This window comes from Talpa europaea (genome assembly GCF_964194135.1).
Source record: "Talpa europaea genome assembly, chromosome: 12".
NCBI lineage: Eukaryota > Metazoa > Chordata > Mammalia > Eulipotyphla > Talpidae > Talpa > Talpa europaea.
Window position 1 is genome coordinate 74,227,681 of NC_140079.1, and position 19,983 is coordinate 74,247,663.

General features: G+C 40.5%; 1 protein-coding gene across 1 annotated transcript in view; it reads left to right on the forward strand.

Moving 5' to 3' along the window:
* Positions 1 to 19,983, forward strand: part of LOC311181700 (S-adenosyl-L-methionine-dependent tRNA 4-demethylwyosine synthase TYW1-like) — a gene marked incomplete at both ends in the record, with an annotated part of 31,275 nt that overhangs the window by 391 nt on the left and 10,901 nt on the right. Inside the window, 6 exons of the mRNA XM_084250140.1 lie at positions 1,637 to 1,764; positions 3,204 to 3,356; positions 7,924 to 8,025; positions 9,772 to 9,966; positions 11,902 to 12,189; positions 15,100 to 15,222. Coding sequence (XP_084106266.1) covers positions 1,637 to 1,764; positions 3,204 to 3,356; positions 7,924 to 8,025; positions 9,772 to 9,966; positions 11,902 to 12,189; positions 15,100 to 15,222 — 989 coding nt within the window. The remainder of the gene's footprint in view (positions 1 to 1,636; positions 1,765 to 3,203; positions 3,357 to 7,923; positions 8,026 to 9,771; positions 9,967 to 11,901; positions 12,190 to 15,099; positions 15,223 to 19,983) is intronic.

A 19,983-nucleotide genomic window follows, 5' to 3' on the forward strand; every position in this document is an offset into this window, starting at 1 on the left:
ACGCCCCTTAGTCTTTCTCACGCTCCCCACTTTCCCCTGGTTCGGCCAGAGTTTCTCCTCCTCCCCCGAGCCCCTTCCCTCCCCTGCCAATTCGCAAAGGCTCGGAAGAGCTCGGGCTTCTTAACCCCGGGTTCAGGGCAGGGCGGTGTTTCCCTTTCCCCAGCCCCTTCCCTCCTATGAGCCAATCGGATTAGGGCCCAGAGCGCTCGAGCTTTCTCTTTGGGAACTCCGGGAGGTGTTTTCCTCTGAGCCCGCCCCTTCCCCCCTCAGCCAATCGGGGCAGCACCTGGGGCGCTCCGCTTCCTCTCCCTCCCTCTGGACCCGCCCCTTCCCTTTCGAACCAATCCCACCAGCTTGCGAGTGGCATGGCTGCTTCCAGCTCTATGGGTTCCCAGTATACAGCTAATTCTGCCAGGTAGTTCTGGCTGTCTCCGGGATCCCGCGCCGGCCGCAAGGTTTTTCAGGTCGGCTGTCCTGGTCTTCTGTTGGGCTGCAGGGCCCACTATCTTAGGAGAATGGGTAAGGGCCCCAACGGGCATGTTTCGGGCGGGGGGGGGGGGCGGGAAACGGAGGGAACCGTATTTCTGAGCCTTTCCCGTTGGATTAGTTTCTTTGGGTTTCCCTTCAAAGATTGTTGCACTGGTCAGCATGGGACAGCGCCGCTGGGGTCCAGGGAGGACTGTTCTCTACTTTTCACCTTTTTTTTTTTTTGGCCCCTTGTTGATAGGGGTGAATTTAGAAGGAAACTATACTTCTAACTTCAGGTAAAAGACAGAAAATCTGTGCCCCCCACCCTTCCCACGTGTATCGATTACTTTTGGAATTTTTTCAGGGTGGAATAGGACCTGTAAACCCCCAATTTTATACTTTGCATTTTGAATTTTCCTTCAGAAAATGAGGCGGGAGGTCAATTATTTGCAAACCCTTTACTTGTAGCTTTGGGTCTTTAAAAATAAAACTATAAAAGGGAATATTTTAAGTATTAAAATTATTTTCTTAGGGAGCAAGCATAACAAAGCAAAATTAACTCATAATTTCACATGAAGTGTTTTTGACTTTACATTTCTTTCTGTTGCTTCCCCAAATGCTCTTTTCAAATGAAGGCAGAACGATTTAACATACATATATTTAATTTTTTGAGTTAGTATTACTATTATGATCATTTTATTAAGTTACATAGTATATTATTTTTATTAGATTTGATTTTTTGGCAGATTCATTAGCTGGGTTAAGTTGGTTTTATTTTTATTCTTTTTTTTTTTTTTTAAATAGAGGCATGTTTTATTTATTTGTTTGTTTTTGTTTATACATGCACTGGGTACAGTCAGAAGTGCAGGAGGGTGAGAGAATTCACCAGAGCCAGAGCCGGGAGCAGAGCAGGCAGAAGGACCAAAGTACACTGCTGAGGGGAGCAGCGGGCGGCAGGAGAGGTCTGCGCGCCATGTGGGACCCTCCTCCGGTGGCCGGGGAGCAGCTGGGGATCGAACCGGCGCCTCCGAGGCCGCGGGCAGCTTCGCAACCCAGCGCTCAACCGCTGCGCCACCGGGGAGGCCCTTATTTTTATTCTTAAAATAGGGATGGGCATCTTTGTATAAGTAGCTTTAAACAAGATTACATATCTGATTTTTCAATTTAGATTCTTTGGATACATGGAACTTTTCTTCACCTTTAATATCATTATGGATAAACAGGTTTTACATATATTTGGGCTTTGCCTTTGGAATTAGCCTTTGGATTTGTTTTCAGATTGTCATCAGGAAGCAGGTAAGTGGAGTTAATTTTTTATAGAAGAGTATTTAGACTTTTTTTTTTTTAAAGATTTATTTATTTATATAAGAACCAGGGTACAGGCCAGATGTGCGGGAGGGTGAGAGGATTCACCAGAGACAGAGTGGGGAACAGAATAGGCAGACTGATAAAATACACTGCTGAGGGGAGAAAGGAAAGCTTTGCTTCACCATGTGGGATTCTCGCTGGCAGGCCGGGATCGAACCTGCGCTGCAGAGGCTACGAACAGCTTCGCAGTGCAGTTCAACTGCCTGTACCACCTGGGAGGTGCTAAACTATTGGGTTTTTTTTTTTTTTGTTTTGTTTTTTAAGATTTATTTATTTATTTATACAAGCACTGGGTACAGTCAGAAGCGCGGGAGGGTGAGAGAATTCACCAGAGCCAGAGCGGAGAGCAGAGCAGGCAGCAGGACTGAAGTACACTGCTGAGGGGAGCAGCGGGCGGCAGGAGAGGTCTGTGCGCCATGCGGGACCCTCCTCCGGTGGCCAGGGAGCAGCCGGGGATCTAACCGGTGCTGCAGAGGCTTTGGGCAGCTTCGCAACTCAGGGCTCAACCGCTGCGCCACTTGGGAGGCCCTAGACTATGTTTTTAGACAGCTCAGAGAATGAACTTTCATAAGCTTTCAGAAAAATGCAGAAAGGCTAAAAGGAACTTTAAATCATTTTCATGTTTGGATTTTAGACATTTTTTTAATGCCTGAAACTGCTCAGTTTTTAAAGACTATTGCAGATTATTTGCTTTTCTTTGGTGTACTCTGGATGTCTCATTCTTAGGACACAGGAAGATTTTGAAATGGAAAACTAAACTTTTGTAAAAAATGTTTAGCATCTTTAAGGGATGGTATTCTTTTTCCATTAAATTAACAAGGGTCAGAAAATACATTTATACGTTACTCCACTAAAGCATGTTACGGATAAACATAAGTACTTTTTTTTTTTTTTTTTATAGAGGCATGCTTTATTTATTTATTTGTTTGTTTGTTTTGTTTATACATGCACTGGGTACAGTCAGAAGCGCGGGAGGGTGAGAGAATTCACCAGAGACAGAGCAGGGAGCAGAGCAGGCAGAAGGACCGAAATACACTGCTGAGGGGAGCAGCGGGCGGCAGGAGAGGTCTGCGCACCATGTGGGACCCTCCTCTGGTGGCCGGGGAGCAGCCGGGGATCGAACCGGCGCTGCAGAGGCTGCGGGCAGCTTCACAACCCAGCGCTCAACCGCTGCGCCACCGGGGAGGCCCTAAACATAAGTACTTTTAAGAAATCTGGATCCACCTCTAAAAATCTAATTGTACAAAGGAATTAATATTTGAGAAGTATAACTAGAAAGATTGAGAATATTAAAAATGGGTCAGTATCTGTGCTAGTTTTCATACTACTGAAGTTTAGACAAGTCAAACTTGATGGATTTTATCTAGTCACTTATCTTCAAGGACAAGAGCTCACAGAAGAAGTGTGCCCCCAAAACAACTCAGAATTTGACATCAAATGGTTATATCTCTCTTCAAAAGAAGGATGTCTTTGTGTCTGGAGTGAATATTTTTTATGGTTCCCAGACTGGCACAGCAAAGGTAAGAAGAACTTTAAGTGATGTTTTTCGTTGGATTTTATCTTTTAAGGAAATCCCTAAAAAGCATCCTTTAATAGTGAACTGAATTGCTTGGTCTTCTAATCTACCTTTGTCTTTTTTTCCCCTCCCATCATACATCTTTTCCTTTTTTAGAATGGTGGGGGACTTTGATCTCTTAGGCCTAATTCCAGATGATCAGTTGGTCTCACCATCTTGAGGGAATTCTTTGTTCTGAAGCTTATTCCTTGGCCTCAGCAGAATGAAGAGTTTACAGTCTGTTATTGAAGCCTGTGCCTGCAACATGTAAGGACAGAGGACAGTGAAGAGAGAATGACAGCAGTGGTGTCCAGTATGGACCCTGAGTTTAACAACTTCACACAGCTATTTAATGAAGACTATTTTGATTTCTAATAGTGTTGAAAGTATTACTGTTTAAAGTAAATAATATGCTGCAGGTATCTTGCTGAAAGATGCTTTTCATTATTTTTTTGGTGTGTGTGTCTAGATGCTGCCTGCTTCTGTGTTACGAAGTTCACAGATACTTAGTGCTTTCTAGGAAAAAATTCTAATGCTAACATGAAAATAAAATTAAAATCAAGGTCGGTTATTTTGTATAGTACTAAAGAGTTCTACTGCCCTCTTGTGGATGTTTTATAGAATACTACTTTTTAGTGTTTTCCAGGGCAGTTTGTTCCTCATCATAGTTGCAGGTTATTTATTAAGTTTAATCTTAAGTAACAGAGGCAGAAACTGGAAGAAAGACAAAAAAGAAATCGGAGTAAAATAAAGTCCTTTTATGTTTCTCATAAAAGGCTTCATTCAGAGTCTCTTTATATGTATTTTAAAATTTCTTAAAAGATCAAATATTTGCATGGTAACATATCCCAGTGTATATAAAGTTCATAATGAAAAGTACTTTCCAGAGACTCTCTCTGAATTATGTCTGTTTTCAGTTCTTTTGATTGTTAGTTTCCTTAATGTGCTTCTGCTGTTTCTAGATTTATCAACAGTATGTAAAATTTATTAATTCCTTTTGTTAGTCAGTTAATACAAAGATTCCTCAAATCTCATGGCTTAATGTTGTTGATTTGGGTTAGAGCACACTCCTTAAAGCTTGCCATTTGAATTTCTCTATTCTGCTTTTCATTTATATTTGACTGGGTGTAGAAGACTAGGTTAAATATTTTTTTTTCCCTTACAACTTTGAAGGCCTTGTGTTGTATAACTGTCCCCAGCTGGGCAGGTTCACTGTTGATTAGGGAAAATGGAAAAAGAATCTTGGAGCCTTAGGTTTATCTTCCATGCCTTTAATGCTGAAGCAGGGGCCAGATACACAGGCAGACCAGCAGGCAGGGAGGCAGGCAGGCAGCAGTACCTGTGACCTCCCCTGGATTCTCCACTTGGGTGTTTGTATCTAAAGGTGCACGTGCCCTGTGCTCACACTCTTAAGCACTTTCTTACAATAACACAGTATCACATGGGTACTGCAGCTTGGGAGGAAAACAAAGCTGCAGGTAGTGGCCACAGAGGCTGGTGGCAGGAGGTGAAATAAAGCCCGAGTTACTCCATGTTTCTTACACCTTGCTTTGCAATGTCTTTTAGCAGTGTTGTTGCTGATAAGAAGGCTAGTCTCCTTTTTCCTATGTAGATGACTTGATTTTTTTTGTTACTGTTTCTGGAAGCTTTTAGAATCCTTTTTTAGTCTGGAAACTTTGTGAGATAGTATCTAGTTTGGATCTTTTTTCAGCCATTGTGCTAGGCACTTGGACTCTTTTGTTTTGAAGATTTGTGTGCATTAATTCTGCTAATCTCTCTTGGGTACATTTTTTCCCTGTTCTTTCTGCAACCCCTGTTATTTGGACTTGAACCTGTGCATGGTCTATGTCTCAGATCTTTTCTGTCATACTTTTTGTAATTTTTTCCTTTCATCCTGGGTTCTTGGATTTCAACTCAAACCTTTTTTTTTTTCAACGTTTTGTTTTGGCTTTTATATTTTTACTTGCAAGAATGCCATTTTGTTCAACTTTTATAGTGTCTTGTTCATAATTTCAGAGTGTAGCTTTGTGTAGTCCTTTTTCTGTCCTCTGATTTATTGGCTCTCTCAGTTTTTCTCTGCTGTTATTTTTCTTTTCTGTTGGTTGCTATTATCTTGTTCTTGTTGATCCGTGGTTTTCTATTCATTTTTAGAACAGACACGATGGGGTATGGATTTCCTCTGATACTGTATGAACAGGCTTGTGATTCTCACTCAGTGCTCTGCACAGGAGGGCAGGGCTATGTCCTGTATCCTGTTGGCTTAACATTTCCCTTTAACTACAACCCTAATTTTTTTTATAGTAAAACTCTCTGAAATATCATTACTTGCTATTTCCAGTTTCTCTACTCTTGTTTTCCTTGACCGCTTCAGTTACACTTGTATGCCCCATCGTGCTTCTGGTGAGTTCCATGTTGCTAATTAGTCCTTTGTCTTCTTAAACTATTAGCTGGTAGACCACTCCTTCTTAAAATACTTTATTGAACTTTTGGGAGACTTTTCTCTAGATTATCCTCCTACTTCACTGAGGCTAGTTTTTGGTACTCTGATTTGCAGATTTCATCTCATCGTCTTGACCTCTAAAGATAGCTTCCTGGGACAGTCCTTGAGGCCCTGTCTTTACCTACATTCACTTTATTCTCTAAGGGATCTTATTATTTAGAGCTTTAAATTGGATATGTTAGATAGAATTTGGCAAACTTTTTTTGGTAAAGGCCTAGAAATCTTAATTTATATATATATGTGTGTATGTTTGTGTGTGTGTGTGTGTGTGTATATATATGTATATACACTTTAGAATTTCAGGTTTTGTGAGCCACAGTCTTTGTTCAGTTACTCAATTCTGTTGATGTAGTGTGGAAGCAATCATCATAGACAACATATAAATAAATGTGGCTGTGTTCCTGTACCCTTTATGTATGAAAACAAAGAGCTGGATTTGGTCTGAGGGTGTGTGTTTAATGACTTATATATTAGCTGATAACTTCTAAATTTATGTATCTAATTTAAACTGTTAATATTTCTCTCAATTCCAGTCTCTCACATCCACTTGCTTGTCTTAGCTTTTCATATGTATTTCTAGTAGTTATCTCACAATTAATATGCTCAAAACTGAACTCTAAATTTTCTGCCCAGACCTATTCTACATAAAATCTTTACTATTTCAATGACTGGCAAGTTCATTCTTCCAGTTGCCTTGTTAAAAAAAAACAAACCTGGCCTCTCATTTTCTTATAAACCATATCCAGTCTGCTAGCAAATCCTGTCTGTTCTCCTTTCAAAGTAAATCTAGATTCCAGTTGTTTCTCATAACCTTCACTGCTACCTCTCTGGTCCCAGCCACCCTTCTGTTTTGTCTGGATTAGTCCATCACTTCCCTGTTGGTCTCTTTCGGGAGTACTGCTCAGCCCCTCCCCTAACTTGACTGTGCTCAACTCAGCGACCATAGTGACTTTGAAAACTTAGTCAACATCATTAGTATATAAATTCCTGGGCCTCCCTGGTGGTGCAGGCGGTTGAGCACAGTGCTGTGAAGCTCTCTGCAACCTTTGCAGTGCCGGTTCGATCCCCGTCGGCCGCGGGGCAGACCTCTCCTGACTGGCATGCTGCTCCCCTCAGCAGTGTACTTCGGTCATTCTGCCTGTTCTGTTCCCTGCTCTGTCTCTGGTGAATCCTCTCACCCTTGTGCGCATCTGGCCTGTACTCCGGTTCTTGTATAAATAAAATAAATCTTAAACTACCAAAAAAAAAAAAAAAGAATATAAATTCCTTTTGAGCTAGGCCTCTGTCTAACTCACTGCGTAATATTGCCCAGAGCTAAGACTGGCATGGTAGAGGCCTAGTAAATGAATAGATGCTTGGCAGGCTTACCTAGGCAAAAAAAGAAGGGTGTTTTCTTGTGGTGCCAACATCTGCCTGGAAGTTTAGCTCTCCCCAGACATTTGTTTTGTTTTGTTTGGAGAAGGTCTAGTGGTGTAGCACCTGTCCTAGGCTCTGTTTGCCCTTGTCCCGTATGTAAATTTTCTACTATTGACACTTGTCTGACCCCTACCCTTGTTACCTCCCATTTCTACTGTAGTGACTGACCTGGAACCCAGAGCCTCTCTCGCCTTCTTTAGGAATATGGACTCTCAGGGCTTTCTCCAGTCTGTCAGCCTGCTCCTGTTGGCTCTCTGTCTTCCAGAAAAGTGCTAACATTTCTCATATTTCCCATTCTCTTCCCTCTTCAGTATTTCTTTTTGTACATCTGTGTGTTCATCCTAGTGGAGAAAAGCAGCTGGAATATCAAAAAGCCAATTTAGATTTAGTTCTATATATAAATTTACAGAGTGAGAAAATCAATCTCTATCAACATGCTTGTCAAAATTATAAAAGTGAAAATTGTATTTGTATTTATGATGATAAACTTCAGTCACCAGAAAAGTTTTTCATGAGAAGTGCTCTGTTCCCTTGCTAACAGGGGTGAATGAAGATTGTTTTATCTGGTTTATTGAAGATTTTATTTGATTTTCTTTTTTTCTTTATTTGATTTTAGGGATTTGCAACAATTCTTGCCAAGGAAGTTAGTTCCCTAGATCTACCTGTGAAAATTATTAATCTGAAAGAATATGATCCAGATGATCATCTAGTAGAAGAGGTTGGTAATTGTCTTCAATCAAAACTTCAAATTTAATTCACTTCCTATTTAATTGAATTCCTGTTCCTCTGGGATAAATAAAATGTTCAGAATACATTTAATTTTTATCTTGAGGAATTTCACTTGGTTGAATTTTCTTTATGAAGCAGAGAGGCTGACCGTGGGACACTGATTCCAAAGTGGTGTGGGCTTGTCCCTTTGGTGTGGTATACTCGTGGGGTGATTGGAAAGTCCCTCCTCTTGCTTTGACTCTCATAATTAGGGGAGGCTGGTTATCGATGGCTGTGTGCTATGCACATGGGCCCTATGTAAGTCAATTGAGAGGTCAAGAGCCACTTGGGTACCAGAAAGAGTACGGGTCTTGGAGTCAGAAAAGTCTCTTATAAGCTGTGTGACCTTGGTGTATTGCATCAAGTCTATGAGGGTTTAATTTATTCACCTGAGATATGTCCCTTCCTCCCCTGTAGTCATTAAGTTAGGGAAGTTTGTCTTACAGCAGTGGTTTTCAGGTGTGGTTCTTGAACCAGCAGTATCAGCATTTCTGGGGATCTTGTTAGAAAAGCAGATTCTCAAGGCGTAACCCATGCCCAGTGAATCAAACTCTGGACAGGGAACTGTGTTTCAACCAGTGCTTTAAAAGGGGATTCTGAAGCAGCTTAAGTTGGAGAAGTGCTTAGAACGGGACTTAACAAATTTTTACTAGTAGGGCCAGCCCGTACATATTTTCACCTTTCTGGACCATGTGGCTGCTCAGTTCTGCCTCGAGGCATAAGCAGCCATACCTGATATGGAAAGGTAGAGTTCAGCTGTGTTCTAATGAAACTCCATTTGGATTTGGTCTGTGGGCTGTAGTTTGCCAGCCACTTTTTAGTAGCTAAACTTCTACCTATAACTATCCATGTCTTTCTCCCCCAAGAACACATTGGAGTGTCATGAGTGAGTCTGAGCTTGTTCTAAATTATTTGTGAAAAGTTATTAGTAAATTTTGACAATATCAGTAAGGGAGGGCCTCCCTGGTGGTGCAACGGGTTGAGTGCCTCGCTGTGAAGCTGTCCGCAGCCTCTGGAGTGTGGGTTCAATTCCCGGCCGGCCAGGGAGAAACCCACATGGCGAGACAGACCTCTCCTGCCTCACCCGCTGCTCCCCTCAGTAGTATCTTCAGTCCGTCTGCCTGTTCTGCTCCCTGCTCTGTCTCTGGTGAATTCTCTCACCCTCCTGCGCCTCTGACCTGTACCCCAGTTCTTATATAAATTAAAAAAAAAAGTAAGGGATTGTTTATAACTCAACTCATGACTTGCACATATTCAAGCAGATGAAATACTATGGCTAACAGGCCTGATGATGTATTTTGTTTCCCCAAGGCGAAGATGGTGCTTAGTCCTAAGTTACTTCAACTTTTATTGCTTTAGTTTTTCAGGTAATTTTTAAGATATCTTTCTGTATTTCTTCCTGACTGATTCGGAGTTTATTTCCAATATGACATACCGTAGGAAATAGGAATTTCCAATCTGAGAACCAGATGGAGTGAATGCAGAGGGGTCGGGAGCAGAGCACTGGGCTTTCTCCCCCGTGCAACGTGTCCTTGCTGTGTTTTCTTTCACTTCTGAAAATGAGTGACGTTTTGAAAGTACCTGTTGTTCTGAGAAGTTAGCATGAGATGAATGTCGGTATTTTAAAAAAAGGCTTTTTCTTCATTGAGATGACGCATCTCCAGTGTTCTTCTAAAATATTCACTTTCATGGCTAGGTTACTAGTAAAGCTGTTTGTGCCTTCCTGCTGGCTACATATACCGATGGTCTGCCAACTGAGAGTGCGGAGTGGTTCTGCAGATGGTTAGAGGATGCAGCCAAGGATTTTCGATTTGGCAAAACTTACCTGAAGGGTGTGAGATATGCAGTGTTTGGCCTGGGGAATTCTGCCTATGTGAGCCACTTCAACAAGGTAGGTTCAAGGTAGGTATATGTTGAGTTATAGGGATGTTCCCTTTGATTACAGAACAGTTCACACACATACAAGTTTTGGTACTTAATTAAATATTTCTTATATTAGTCTTTATAGCTGGAGATTACTTCATATATCCCCAATCCTGGTATATAGTAGGCTCTCAGTATATTTTTACTTAAGAAAGTGAGTTACTATATCTCAGTTAATGTCTTAGCAGCCTTAATGTTGTAGCCCCTGTCCCTAGGTAGAACCTGGTGGATGGAAGATCACAGATTCTTGGACTTTGTCAGTTCCTTGTTCTGTTGTTGAATAGTCTTGAACACCCAAGCTAACTCTTTTTTTGTTTTTTAAAGATTTATTTATTTATTTATACAAGCACTGGTTACAGTCAGAAGCGCGGGAGGGTGAGAGAATTCACCAGAGCCAGAGCGGGGAACAGAACAGGCAGACTGACAAAATACACTGCTGAGGGGAGCAGCGGGCGAGACAGGAGAGGTCTGCGCACCATGTGCGACCCTCGCCCAGGGGCCGGGGATCAAACCAGCACTGCAGAGGCTATGGGCAGCTTCGCAGTCCAGCGCTCAACCGCTGCACCACCAGGGGAGCCCCCCAAGCTAACTCTTAATACAGTTGAACTTGTCTTTTAATTAGGAATTTTTTTTTAAATATTTATTTATTTATGCATATAAGAACTGGGGTATAGGCCAGAGGCTGCGGATAGCTTCAGAGTGCTGTGCTTACCCCTTGTGCCACTGGGGAGGCCCTCAGTAATTTTTTTTTTTAAGATTTATTTGTACAAGAACCGGGATATAGGCCAGATGAGCGGGAGGGTGAGAGGATTCACCAGACAGAGTGGGGAACAGAACAGGCAGACTGACTGAAATATACTGCTGAGGGGAGCAGCAGGTGAGACAGGAAAGGTCTGCTGTGCCATTTGGGTTGCTTCACGGCTGGCGGGGATTGAACTGGCACAGCAGAGGCTGTGGACAGCTTCACAGCACTGTGCTCAACCACCTGTGCCACCAGCGAGGCCCATCCCTCAGTAATTTTTAAAGGAAAATAGAGGAAAAACATTCACTGCCCTTTATGTAGTAAAATATTGTTTTCCTGGATGTTTTTATAAACAAAATTAACTTGGCTCCTTTTCTTTTGCATTCTGTTCTCTGTACTTTAAAAAATAAAAATTTGGGACCTCTCAGTTCTTAGTAGTTCTAAAAAAGAACTTTTTGTATGTAGAACTCTCCTCAGTTTGGGTCAGCCTGACTCACCTGTCTTTGGTAGACTGTGAACAAAGGTGAGATAGAGATATTTCTATCAAATATATCAAATGTATGTCTCCTCCATATTTTCGAAGGCATTAGACTGAAAATGGTAAAAATCAGTTATGTAATGTTTTGTTTAATGCCATGGTGCTCAGAAAGTCAATTAGATTTTTAAACCCTGATTGTGCTTCTTGAAGCTGCTGTGCCTCAGCTTAGCTGCTTTCTATTGCAATAAAATAAACCTCTGAGTTTATGGAATCATGAGTCTTGCCAGATAGGCTCCATTTGTACTTTGTCATTAAGTGAGTTTTAGCCCCATAGGCTTTGTTAAATTTTGGAGCGAATTCATTTTGTTAATGAGTCACTTTATTCTGAACATGATTTAGAATAGTAGTTTTCAAATTCCTTCTTGTATTAACCCTTTAATGAAAGGGTTTGGTTGTCCATTTGCTTCAAAAGTTTTATGCCAAATCTTACCAGAATGTATGGACTGCGGCTTTTGTCAGTTGAGGTGGGAAAAGGAAGACTTGAAGCCCTTTGTGCTGAGTAGTCTGCCTTTTCAGCTGCAGCCTATGACAAAGTTCCCCAGAGCAACTTTGGGTTTTTGCATAGCAGTTTACAAACTTCTGATCTAGAGGATTGTGTTTTCAGTGCATCGTTTTTCTTGCAGGTTGGCAAAAATGTTGATAAGTGGCTCTGGATGCTCGGAGCTCATCGAGTGATGCCTCGAGGAGAGGGCGACTGTGACGTGATTAAAAGCAAACATGGCAGCATTGAAGCTGACTTCAGAGCTTGGAAGACCAAGTTCATCTCCCGGCTAGAGGTGCTTTGTAAAGGAGAGAAAAAATCCTGTGGCGGCAAGTGCAAGAAAGGCAAATGTGAATCTAATCATCATGGCTCAGAGGAAATGGAACTAGGGTCCCACACTCAAGTAGGACCACATCACAGAGACACTGAGGTGTGTCCCATGGGTCCATGTCTCAAGGCCTTCCTCCTGTGTTTGGGGACCCTGAACTTTACCTCTGCCTTGAGAAACTATTTCATTGGCTTCTGGTGTAAGGTCAGGACCGGACACAGGTGCAGGTTTTCTGATCCCATGCAGACCGGGTAAAGGAGGAGTCAGAGTCCTCAGTAGTTTTGCAGGTTTTTTATTTGGGGTTCACCAGGCATGTGGCAGGCAGGGGTGCTGGCTGGGGGCTGGAAGGCTGGCAGGCCTCCCAGCCCCCAGCAAGTCTTCACTCTATCTGGACTCTCTGGCGTTCGTTCTGCTGCTTCTTGGCTGTTTCTCGGCTTCTGCTGCGACTTCTGCTGCTGCTGCTACTGGTGCTGCTGCTGGCGTCCCCCTATGACGCCGCCCTTAAAAGCGCAGTCTTAACTCAGCTGAATCCCATCTACCTATGCCCACACCCTATTCCAGGTGCCCGCCATCAGGCATGCATTCAGGACAAGGATCCATCATCTATCCTGATGGCGGAAGGGCAGAAAAGCCTGACATTTTCTTTACCCTACATCTGGTTAGAAGGAAGGTCTGGTATTTTAGAGTGAGTTTGCCCTTAGAAATTGAGCCTTGTTGTGCTGGATGTGTCCCTGTGTCTCTTCTTTAATCATTTCATTGCCAGAGTTAAGCAGATTTTTACCACAGTTTGTAGGCTGGGAATTGAGGCCCAGAGAAGTAAAATGTGTCCTGGGCTGAGCTTTATTTTTTTAATCTACAAATCATGTATTCCTCCAGACTTTTCTTATTTAATGGCTCTGTTAATCACTTAAATGTGAAGTTGCAAACCATCATCCTAGATGCATTTCTTTTTTTTTTTTTAATAAATTTTATTGTTATATTCCCCATACAATTGCAGCCCCCCCATTCTGACCCCAATCCCTCCCCTCCTGCCCCCGCCCCCCTAAAAGTGTCTCTGGTTCATAGTTTTCTGTTGATTTTGATTTTCACTTTCTTATAGTTATTCATTTTCCTGGTCCCTTATTTAAGTTTTCTAGATTCCTGCTATGAGTGAGACCATCCGGTATTTTTCTTTTTCTTTTTGGCTTATTTCGCTGAGCATGATCCCTTCCAGCGCCATCCATGTTGCTGCAAATTGCATGGTTTTATAGATGCATTTCTTTCATCCCTCTCATTATAAACATTTCTCTCTGCCTTCAGTTACTCCATTTCCTTTGAAGGTTATGTGATCAGCCACATCACAGTTGCTGTCTTCACAGCTTGTTGTCTTATGGCCACCTGGTCACTTGTGTCATTCAGCAACAACTTTACATCTGACTCACTGTCTTTCTCTATACCCTTGTTCCTGTCATGGCTCTTTGTGGCTAAATCATCCAGGTAGATAATTTCTCTAGCATTGAGCCTGCCAGCTTTCTGACCTTGAGACCTCCACCAACCATTTTCTTCATCACCCTTGGTCTCTCTCTTCCGTGGTCATCTCTGAAATTTCATGCTGCTGTGATCTGAACGTTGATTTCTTTCTGTTGTTCCGGCTTTTAAATTCTTCTGATCCCATAGCTTTTTCATTGGATAATGAAAACTGCTTACTTCCATTTGTCCTTACCCAATTTAACCTATACTCATTCTTTTATAGCCATCTTAATCACGTTCCCCTTCTTTCTCTAGCTCTATTGGCTAAACCCTGAGCCAGGTGAATCCTGCTTTCTGCCTTTTCTGGTGCTACCTTCTTGCTGTTTGACCTCATACTTATGACCACAGGCTCAAGGATACACTCAAAACTGCCCAATAATCTCTTTAACATTCTCTTGTAAGTTTCCTTTCTCATTGTCTAAGATGACTGTTTCATACTCTTTCTCCCTAGCCTTTCTCCACTGTAGCTTTGTAGTTAAGCTTTGAAATCAGGAAGTGGGCTCTCCAACTGTTTTTTTTGGCTCCTTGGGGTTCCTTGTAATTCCATTTTTGCAAAAAACGTTAGGGTTTTGATAGGGATTGTATTGAGTCTGGATTACATTAATGGTATTGTCATCTCATCAGTTTTAAGTTTCCCAGTCCCTGAACATGGGAGATCTTTCCATTTATTTAGGTGATCTTCAATTCCTTTCCATTTACAAGTATTTCACCACCTTGGTTAAATTTTTTCTTAGATATTTTATTCATTTAGATACTGTTGAGTTTCACAATGATTGGAGAAGGTACTTTAGAGGATTTTAATCTTTTTAAATTGACTAAGACTTGTTTTGTGGCCTGGAGAATGTTCCCATGTGTATTTGAGAAAAATGTATTATCTCCTAGTTTGGGGTAGAATGTTCTGAATGTTAGGTCTGATTGGATTATAGTGTTGACTCAGTCCTGTTTTTCTTCACTGATCTTCTAACCGCTTGTTCTATTTGTTACTGGAAATTGAATATCTCCCTTCAGTTCTGGCAACTTTTGCTTTATGTGTTTTATATGTTAAGTGTATACATGCGTACAGTTGTTACATCTTTTTGATGGATTAATGCTTTTATCAATATATGTCAATGTAGCATCTCTGACCTAAAGAAGCCCAAGAATGATTGATTCCTTCTGTTTCCTCATTCTTGTATTTAATTTAATTGTGGTTGGTTTTTTGTTTAAAACAGAGTCAGGAAACTTTTTTGTAGAGGGCCAGCAAGTAAATATTTTCAGCTTTGTGATCTATATGATTTCTGTTGCAACTATTAGTTCTGCCATTGTACAAAGAAAGTAGCCATATACAATGTGTAATTGATGAGTGCCTTCAGATATAGCCTAAGGCAGGGAATACTTGTGGGACAGTTTGTTGACTACTAGCCCAAAATCTCTCATATCCATCCAGTGAACTCACAATTTGGGTGGGAATACTAGAGCATTTGCTACTTTGAGCAATGTGTTTCTGAAGCTTTGATGTTCCAGGAAGAGGAGCCCTTTGAGAGCACCAGTGAGGAAGAGTCTGGTACTGATGACCATCAGAGTCTAAATTCTGTTGTTGATGTTGAGGACCTCGGCAAGATTATGAATCATGTGAAGAAAGAAAAGGTACTGTAATTTTGGGAAATAATGAACTTGGATCCTGCAGTTGGCTAACATCAGCATTCTGTATTGGTGTTTATAGTTCATATGAATTTTAATTACAGTTTTTATTTCCTTGCCTCCCACCTAGAGAGTTTTATACATTTTGCTATTTTTACCTAAGCTTTGTGAATATCTTCCCTCTCAGTCTTGTGAAAATGAGCTTGAAGTAAATAGGCAGAAGATTTTAGGGTATGAATCAAGAAAAAAGGTAGGTCATTGGAAGGACTTTATTCGGTGCTGTGAATAAAGATGTCAGGGAAGACTAATATGGTAAGGTTGATTAATGTTGAGATTCTAGTGGAATGTAAAGTTCCTTTTCTGGTGTGCAGACTGAGTGGTATCAGGACTTAGGCATGGCAATTTGGTCTATAGGTGCTGAGATCTGTGGTGCAGGCTCTCAAAATCTAGGAATGTTAGTGCTTAAGTGTTAGAAACAAAGAAAACTATGGAAAAAATTAAAAAAAAAATCAATGATAAAATTATTCAAGCTCAAATGAAGACATTTGGTAAAAAAGCAGGACTTAATAATGTAAAAAGACAATAGCTGTTTTGTTTTAAAACAAACACCAATGATAAGTTGTAATTTACAACAGTCACATAAAAGATCAAGAATCCAACAGGTACATAAAAAAGATACTCAATATCATTAATCATCCAGAAAAGAAAATGAAAACCACATTGAGATACCACCTCACACCTGTTGAACACATGGAAAAAATTAGGGTGACTCAGTATATTGTAAAGTTTCATTCTTTTAAGGTAATACAGAAATTTGATGCAGTCCCATTAAAAATTTCAGTAAGGGGGTGTGTGTGTGTTGTGTGTGTTTTCTGGATCTATACTGGTTGGTTCATGGGGAAAGGTAAACATGCAAGAATACTTGAAAAAACCTTGACATAATGAGAAAGACGAGCCTTACTAGATGTGAAACACACTACAGGGTATCTGTTATATAATTAAAACTGTGGTACTGGCTCCTGATGAGACAGACAAATTAATGCAAAAGAATAAAGCTCCATGATAGACCTGGAATATGTAGTAGTTTCACATATGATGAAAGTGGCTTAAGATAAAATCTGGGGATGCAGTAGTGGGAAAGACACCAGAGTTTCTGTCTCCTCTCTTTGTTGAATTTGACTCCGTTGCTTTTCCTACATATCTGTGTTTAACAATTAGTAAGGTCTGCTGAACTTTAGCAACCAGAAGTTTTATTGGAACTCACTATGCAGGCAAAATTGATTAAATCATTGGCCACGTGATTGAACTCATTCTTCAATCTCATCCCCCTCTGTGGAGATCTCACTGGTTTACTGTGTGTTTCTGGTGACCAGCTCCCATCCCAAATCACCTTGAGGTTCACCATGAGTCACCTCATAAGCATTACAAAGACTGTTATCACTTAGGAAATGCCAAGGTTTTTTGAAGCTCTGTGCCAGAAACTGGGGACAAAAGCCAGATATATTCTTTATTATGTCATGGACATAGAAACACATAAAGTAAGTACTTAATCTTACTTTTCTAAATATCAGTCCCCACTAAAAGGAACTAGGGCTCCTTGGAGAAATAGCTGATTCTTGTAATTGCCTTCCACTTTCTGACTTATTTCAGAAATAATTGTAATCACAATTACCTCAGGATCTAGTCACTTTCATCTTTTTTTAATAGCAGAGTAGTATTCCATTGATCTCTCTCAATTTTCATCTGGTTGTCTATTGATGGAGATTTAAGTTGATTCCATATCGTGGCTATTGTGAGTAATGCTGTTATCTGTGGAATAGTAACAAGAAAATAAACTGGCAAAACAACAAAAATAACTCCAGATTCTGTGAAAAGTATGGTGGTTGACAGAGGGGAGGAGAAAGGAAAGAGGGGACAGAAGAGGTAATTAGTGTGTTGGCGCTGGAGCTTTGTTGGGAGGTGAAGTGAAGCATTTGTACATGTTGAGGTGTGAAGTTACACTCCCCAAATTATATAATTTTGTAAACAAATGGCAAACAAATAATATTTGATTAAAAAATAAAAAGAAATGGCAGATTCCAGGGGTGGGAGACAGAATAGCAGATGAGCCTGTTAAATCTTGTTGAATAAGTAGGTTCTTAAAGACTGATGGAGGGCCTCCCTGGTGGCGCAGCGGTTGAGCGCTGTGTTGCGAAGCTGCCCGCAGCCTCTGCAGCGCCGGTTGGATCCCCGGCTGCTCCCCGGCCGCTCCCCGGCCACCGGAGGAGGGTCCCACAGGGCGCGCAGACCTCTCCTGCCGCCCGCTGCTCCCCTCAGCAGTGTACTTCGGTCCTTCTGCCTGCTCTGCTCCCCCCTCTGGCTCTGGTGAATTCTCTCACCCTCCCGCGCTTCTGACTGTACCCAGTGCTTGTATAAATAAATAAATAAAAAGACTGATGGAGACATCTCAAAAGGACATAAGAACCACTTGAAAGAGTCTTCAATGGGTCATATTTGGGACATTTTATGATGTACAGCATGGTGACTGTAGTTATACTGTATTGCATATTTCAAAGTTGCCAAGACAGTGAATCGTAAAAATTCTCATCACAAGAAAATTTGTTTTTGACTGTGCAATGGATATTAAGTAGGCTTTTTGTGGTGATCACTTTGCTGTATATACACAAATACCAAAGTAGGTGATACACCTGAGCAAATCATATTGTTGTGTATCAATTTTATGCCAATGAAAAGAAGTCTGGAACAATTTGAGCATGAAAAATGAACAGTTATATAATGAACATAATGGATTATTTTACGCCAAATAAGGGGAGGAATAGTAGAAAGTTTTCACAGAAGGCTTTCAGATAATAAATATAAATGACATAGTTGAATTAGAAAATCACCCATGTGCAGTTCTCACTATAATAATTAATTTAAATGAGGATTGGGTACAATGTCTTCAGATACTCAGATAGTCTCAAAATAGCTTCCTAGTGACCAAACCACTTAGACATGCCAAAAATAAATGTCAGTGGGGAAAAGCCCCACAAATTATTTACTCATTAAAAGGGAAAAAATGTCCCTTTGCAAATGGAGCTATTAGATGATTCCCACCTGTACCAAACAATCAAATAATTAGTATTAAAAGCTTGAGTCACATGTGCCTCCTGACATGATGTGTAGCAGGATGTATACATTTATGTAGTTTTACATGAAAAATGTTTAACCTGTAATTAACTGTAGAGAAACAATTAGAAAAATCCAGAATGTGGCACAGTCTATTAGACATCTGGCTAGACTTTTTAAAGTCATCATCATAAACAGTAAAACATAGACCTGGACTCATCTAGGTTTGAAAAGACTAATGGAGTATAAAGCTCTAAATTTAAATATCCAAACTGGTTTTCTGAATTTAAAATTACCGTCTCTTTTTTGTAGCAACTGGTTACTTTTTTCCTAATTCTTCCATGTGTGGCTGTTGTCTCTTGTCATTTTAGTAGTTTTTATATTTTAGAAGCCCTGGCATTGGAGCTGTTTAGAATGACAAATGCGTGGAGTGTAGATTCAGGTCTGTGCCAGTCAGTCTATAGCCTGGTCATCTATCAGCATAGTTTAACCTTCCCTAACTTTAATCCCAAGAAGCATGGACTACAACCTTACAGACCTGTGGGTCAGATGAGAACATGTGTGTGAAGATGCTTTATAATCTCTAAAATTAACAGACATTGAAATAAGAAGTAAGTTTGCTTGGATGTTTTATATTTGCTTATACATTTTTCTAGAGTTGGTCATTTAGTTTGTTTCAAGTTTTCCTCTATTAAAATTAGCACTGATTTAAGACCTTTTTTTTTTTAAAGATTTATTTATTTATTTATACAAGCACTGGGTACAGTCAGAAGTGTGGGAGGGTGAGAGAATTCACCAGAGCTAGAGCAGGGAGCAGAACAGGCAGACTGATGAAATACACTGCTGAGGGGAGCAGCGGGCACGACAGGAGTGGTCTTTGCACCATTTGGGACCCTGGCCGGAGGCCAGGGATCGAACTGGTGCTGCAGAAGCTGTGGGCAGCTTCGTAGCCCAGCTCAACCGCTCTGTCACCGGGGGAGGCCCTGATATGAGACCTTTTTAACTTTTAAAAAATGTATTAATTTTTTTTAGGTTATATTTCCCCCATATTGATATACTAGGTCAAAGTGAATGTATAATTTTATGGCTTTTAATTAAAAATCTGAATAATTCTCAGTGGTGAAATTTCTAAAAATAGGATAAATTTTAGTGCATGAAATATCTGATATTGATAGATTTCAGGGTTTTCCACCAGAATAAGTGAAGATATTTACAGGTTTTTTTTGTTGTTGTGGTTGATGAGTCTGGAAAAATTTGTCGTTTTCCCCAAGTTTACTGAGGTATGATTGACAAAAATTTTGTGTGTGTGTGTGTGTACACGTTCTACAATGTGATTTTTTTTTACAATGATTTTCTTAAGGTGTGTAATATATGTAATATATGCTTTAATATATGTATATGCACATTGTGAACAATTACCACAATGAAATTAATTAACTGCCCATCACTACTCATAGTTACCATTCTGCTTTTGTATGTGTTGACAACATTCAAAATCTAATCTCAGCAAATTTCATGTATGTGTAAGAGTTTGGAATAATTTGTGCGTGCATTTTTCTTTTTGCTTTTTCATTTTATGTCCATTAGAGGGCACCGGAGAAAAAGCACTAACAAAAAATTTGAACATCCATATAAATAATTTTTTGAAATGAAATGATT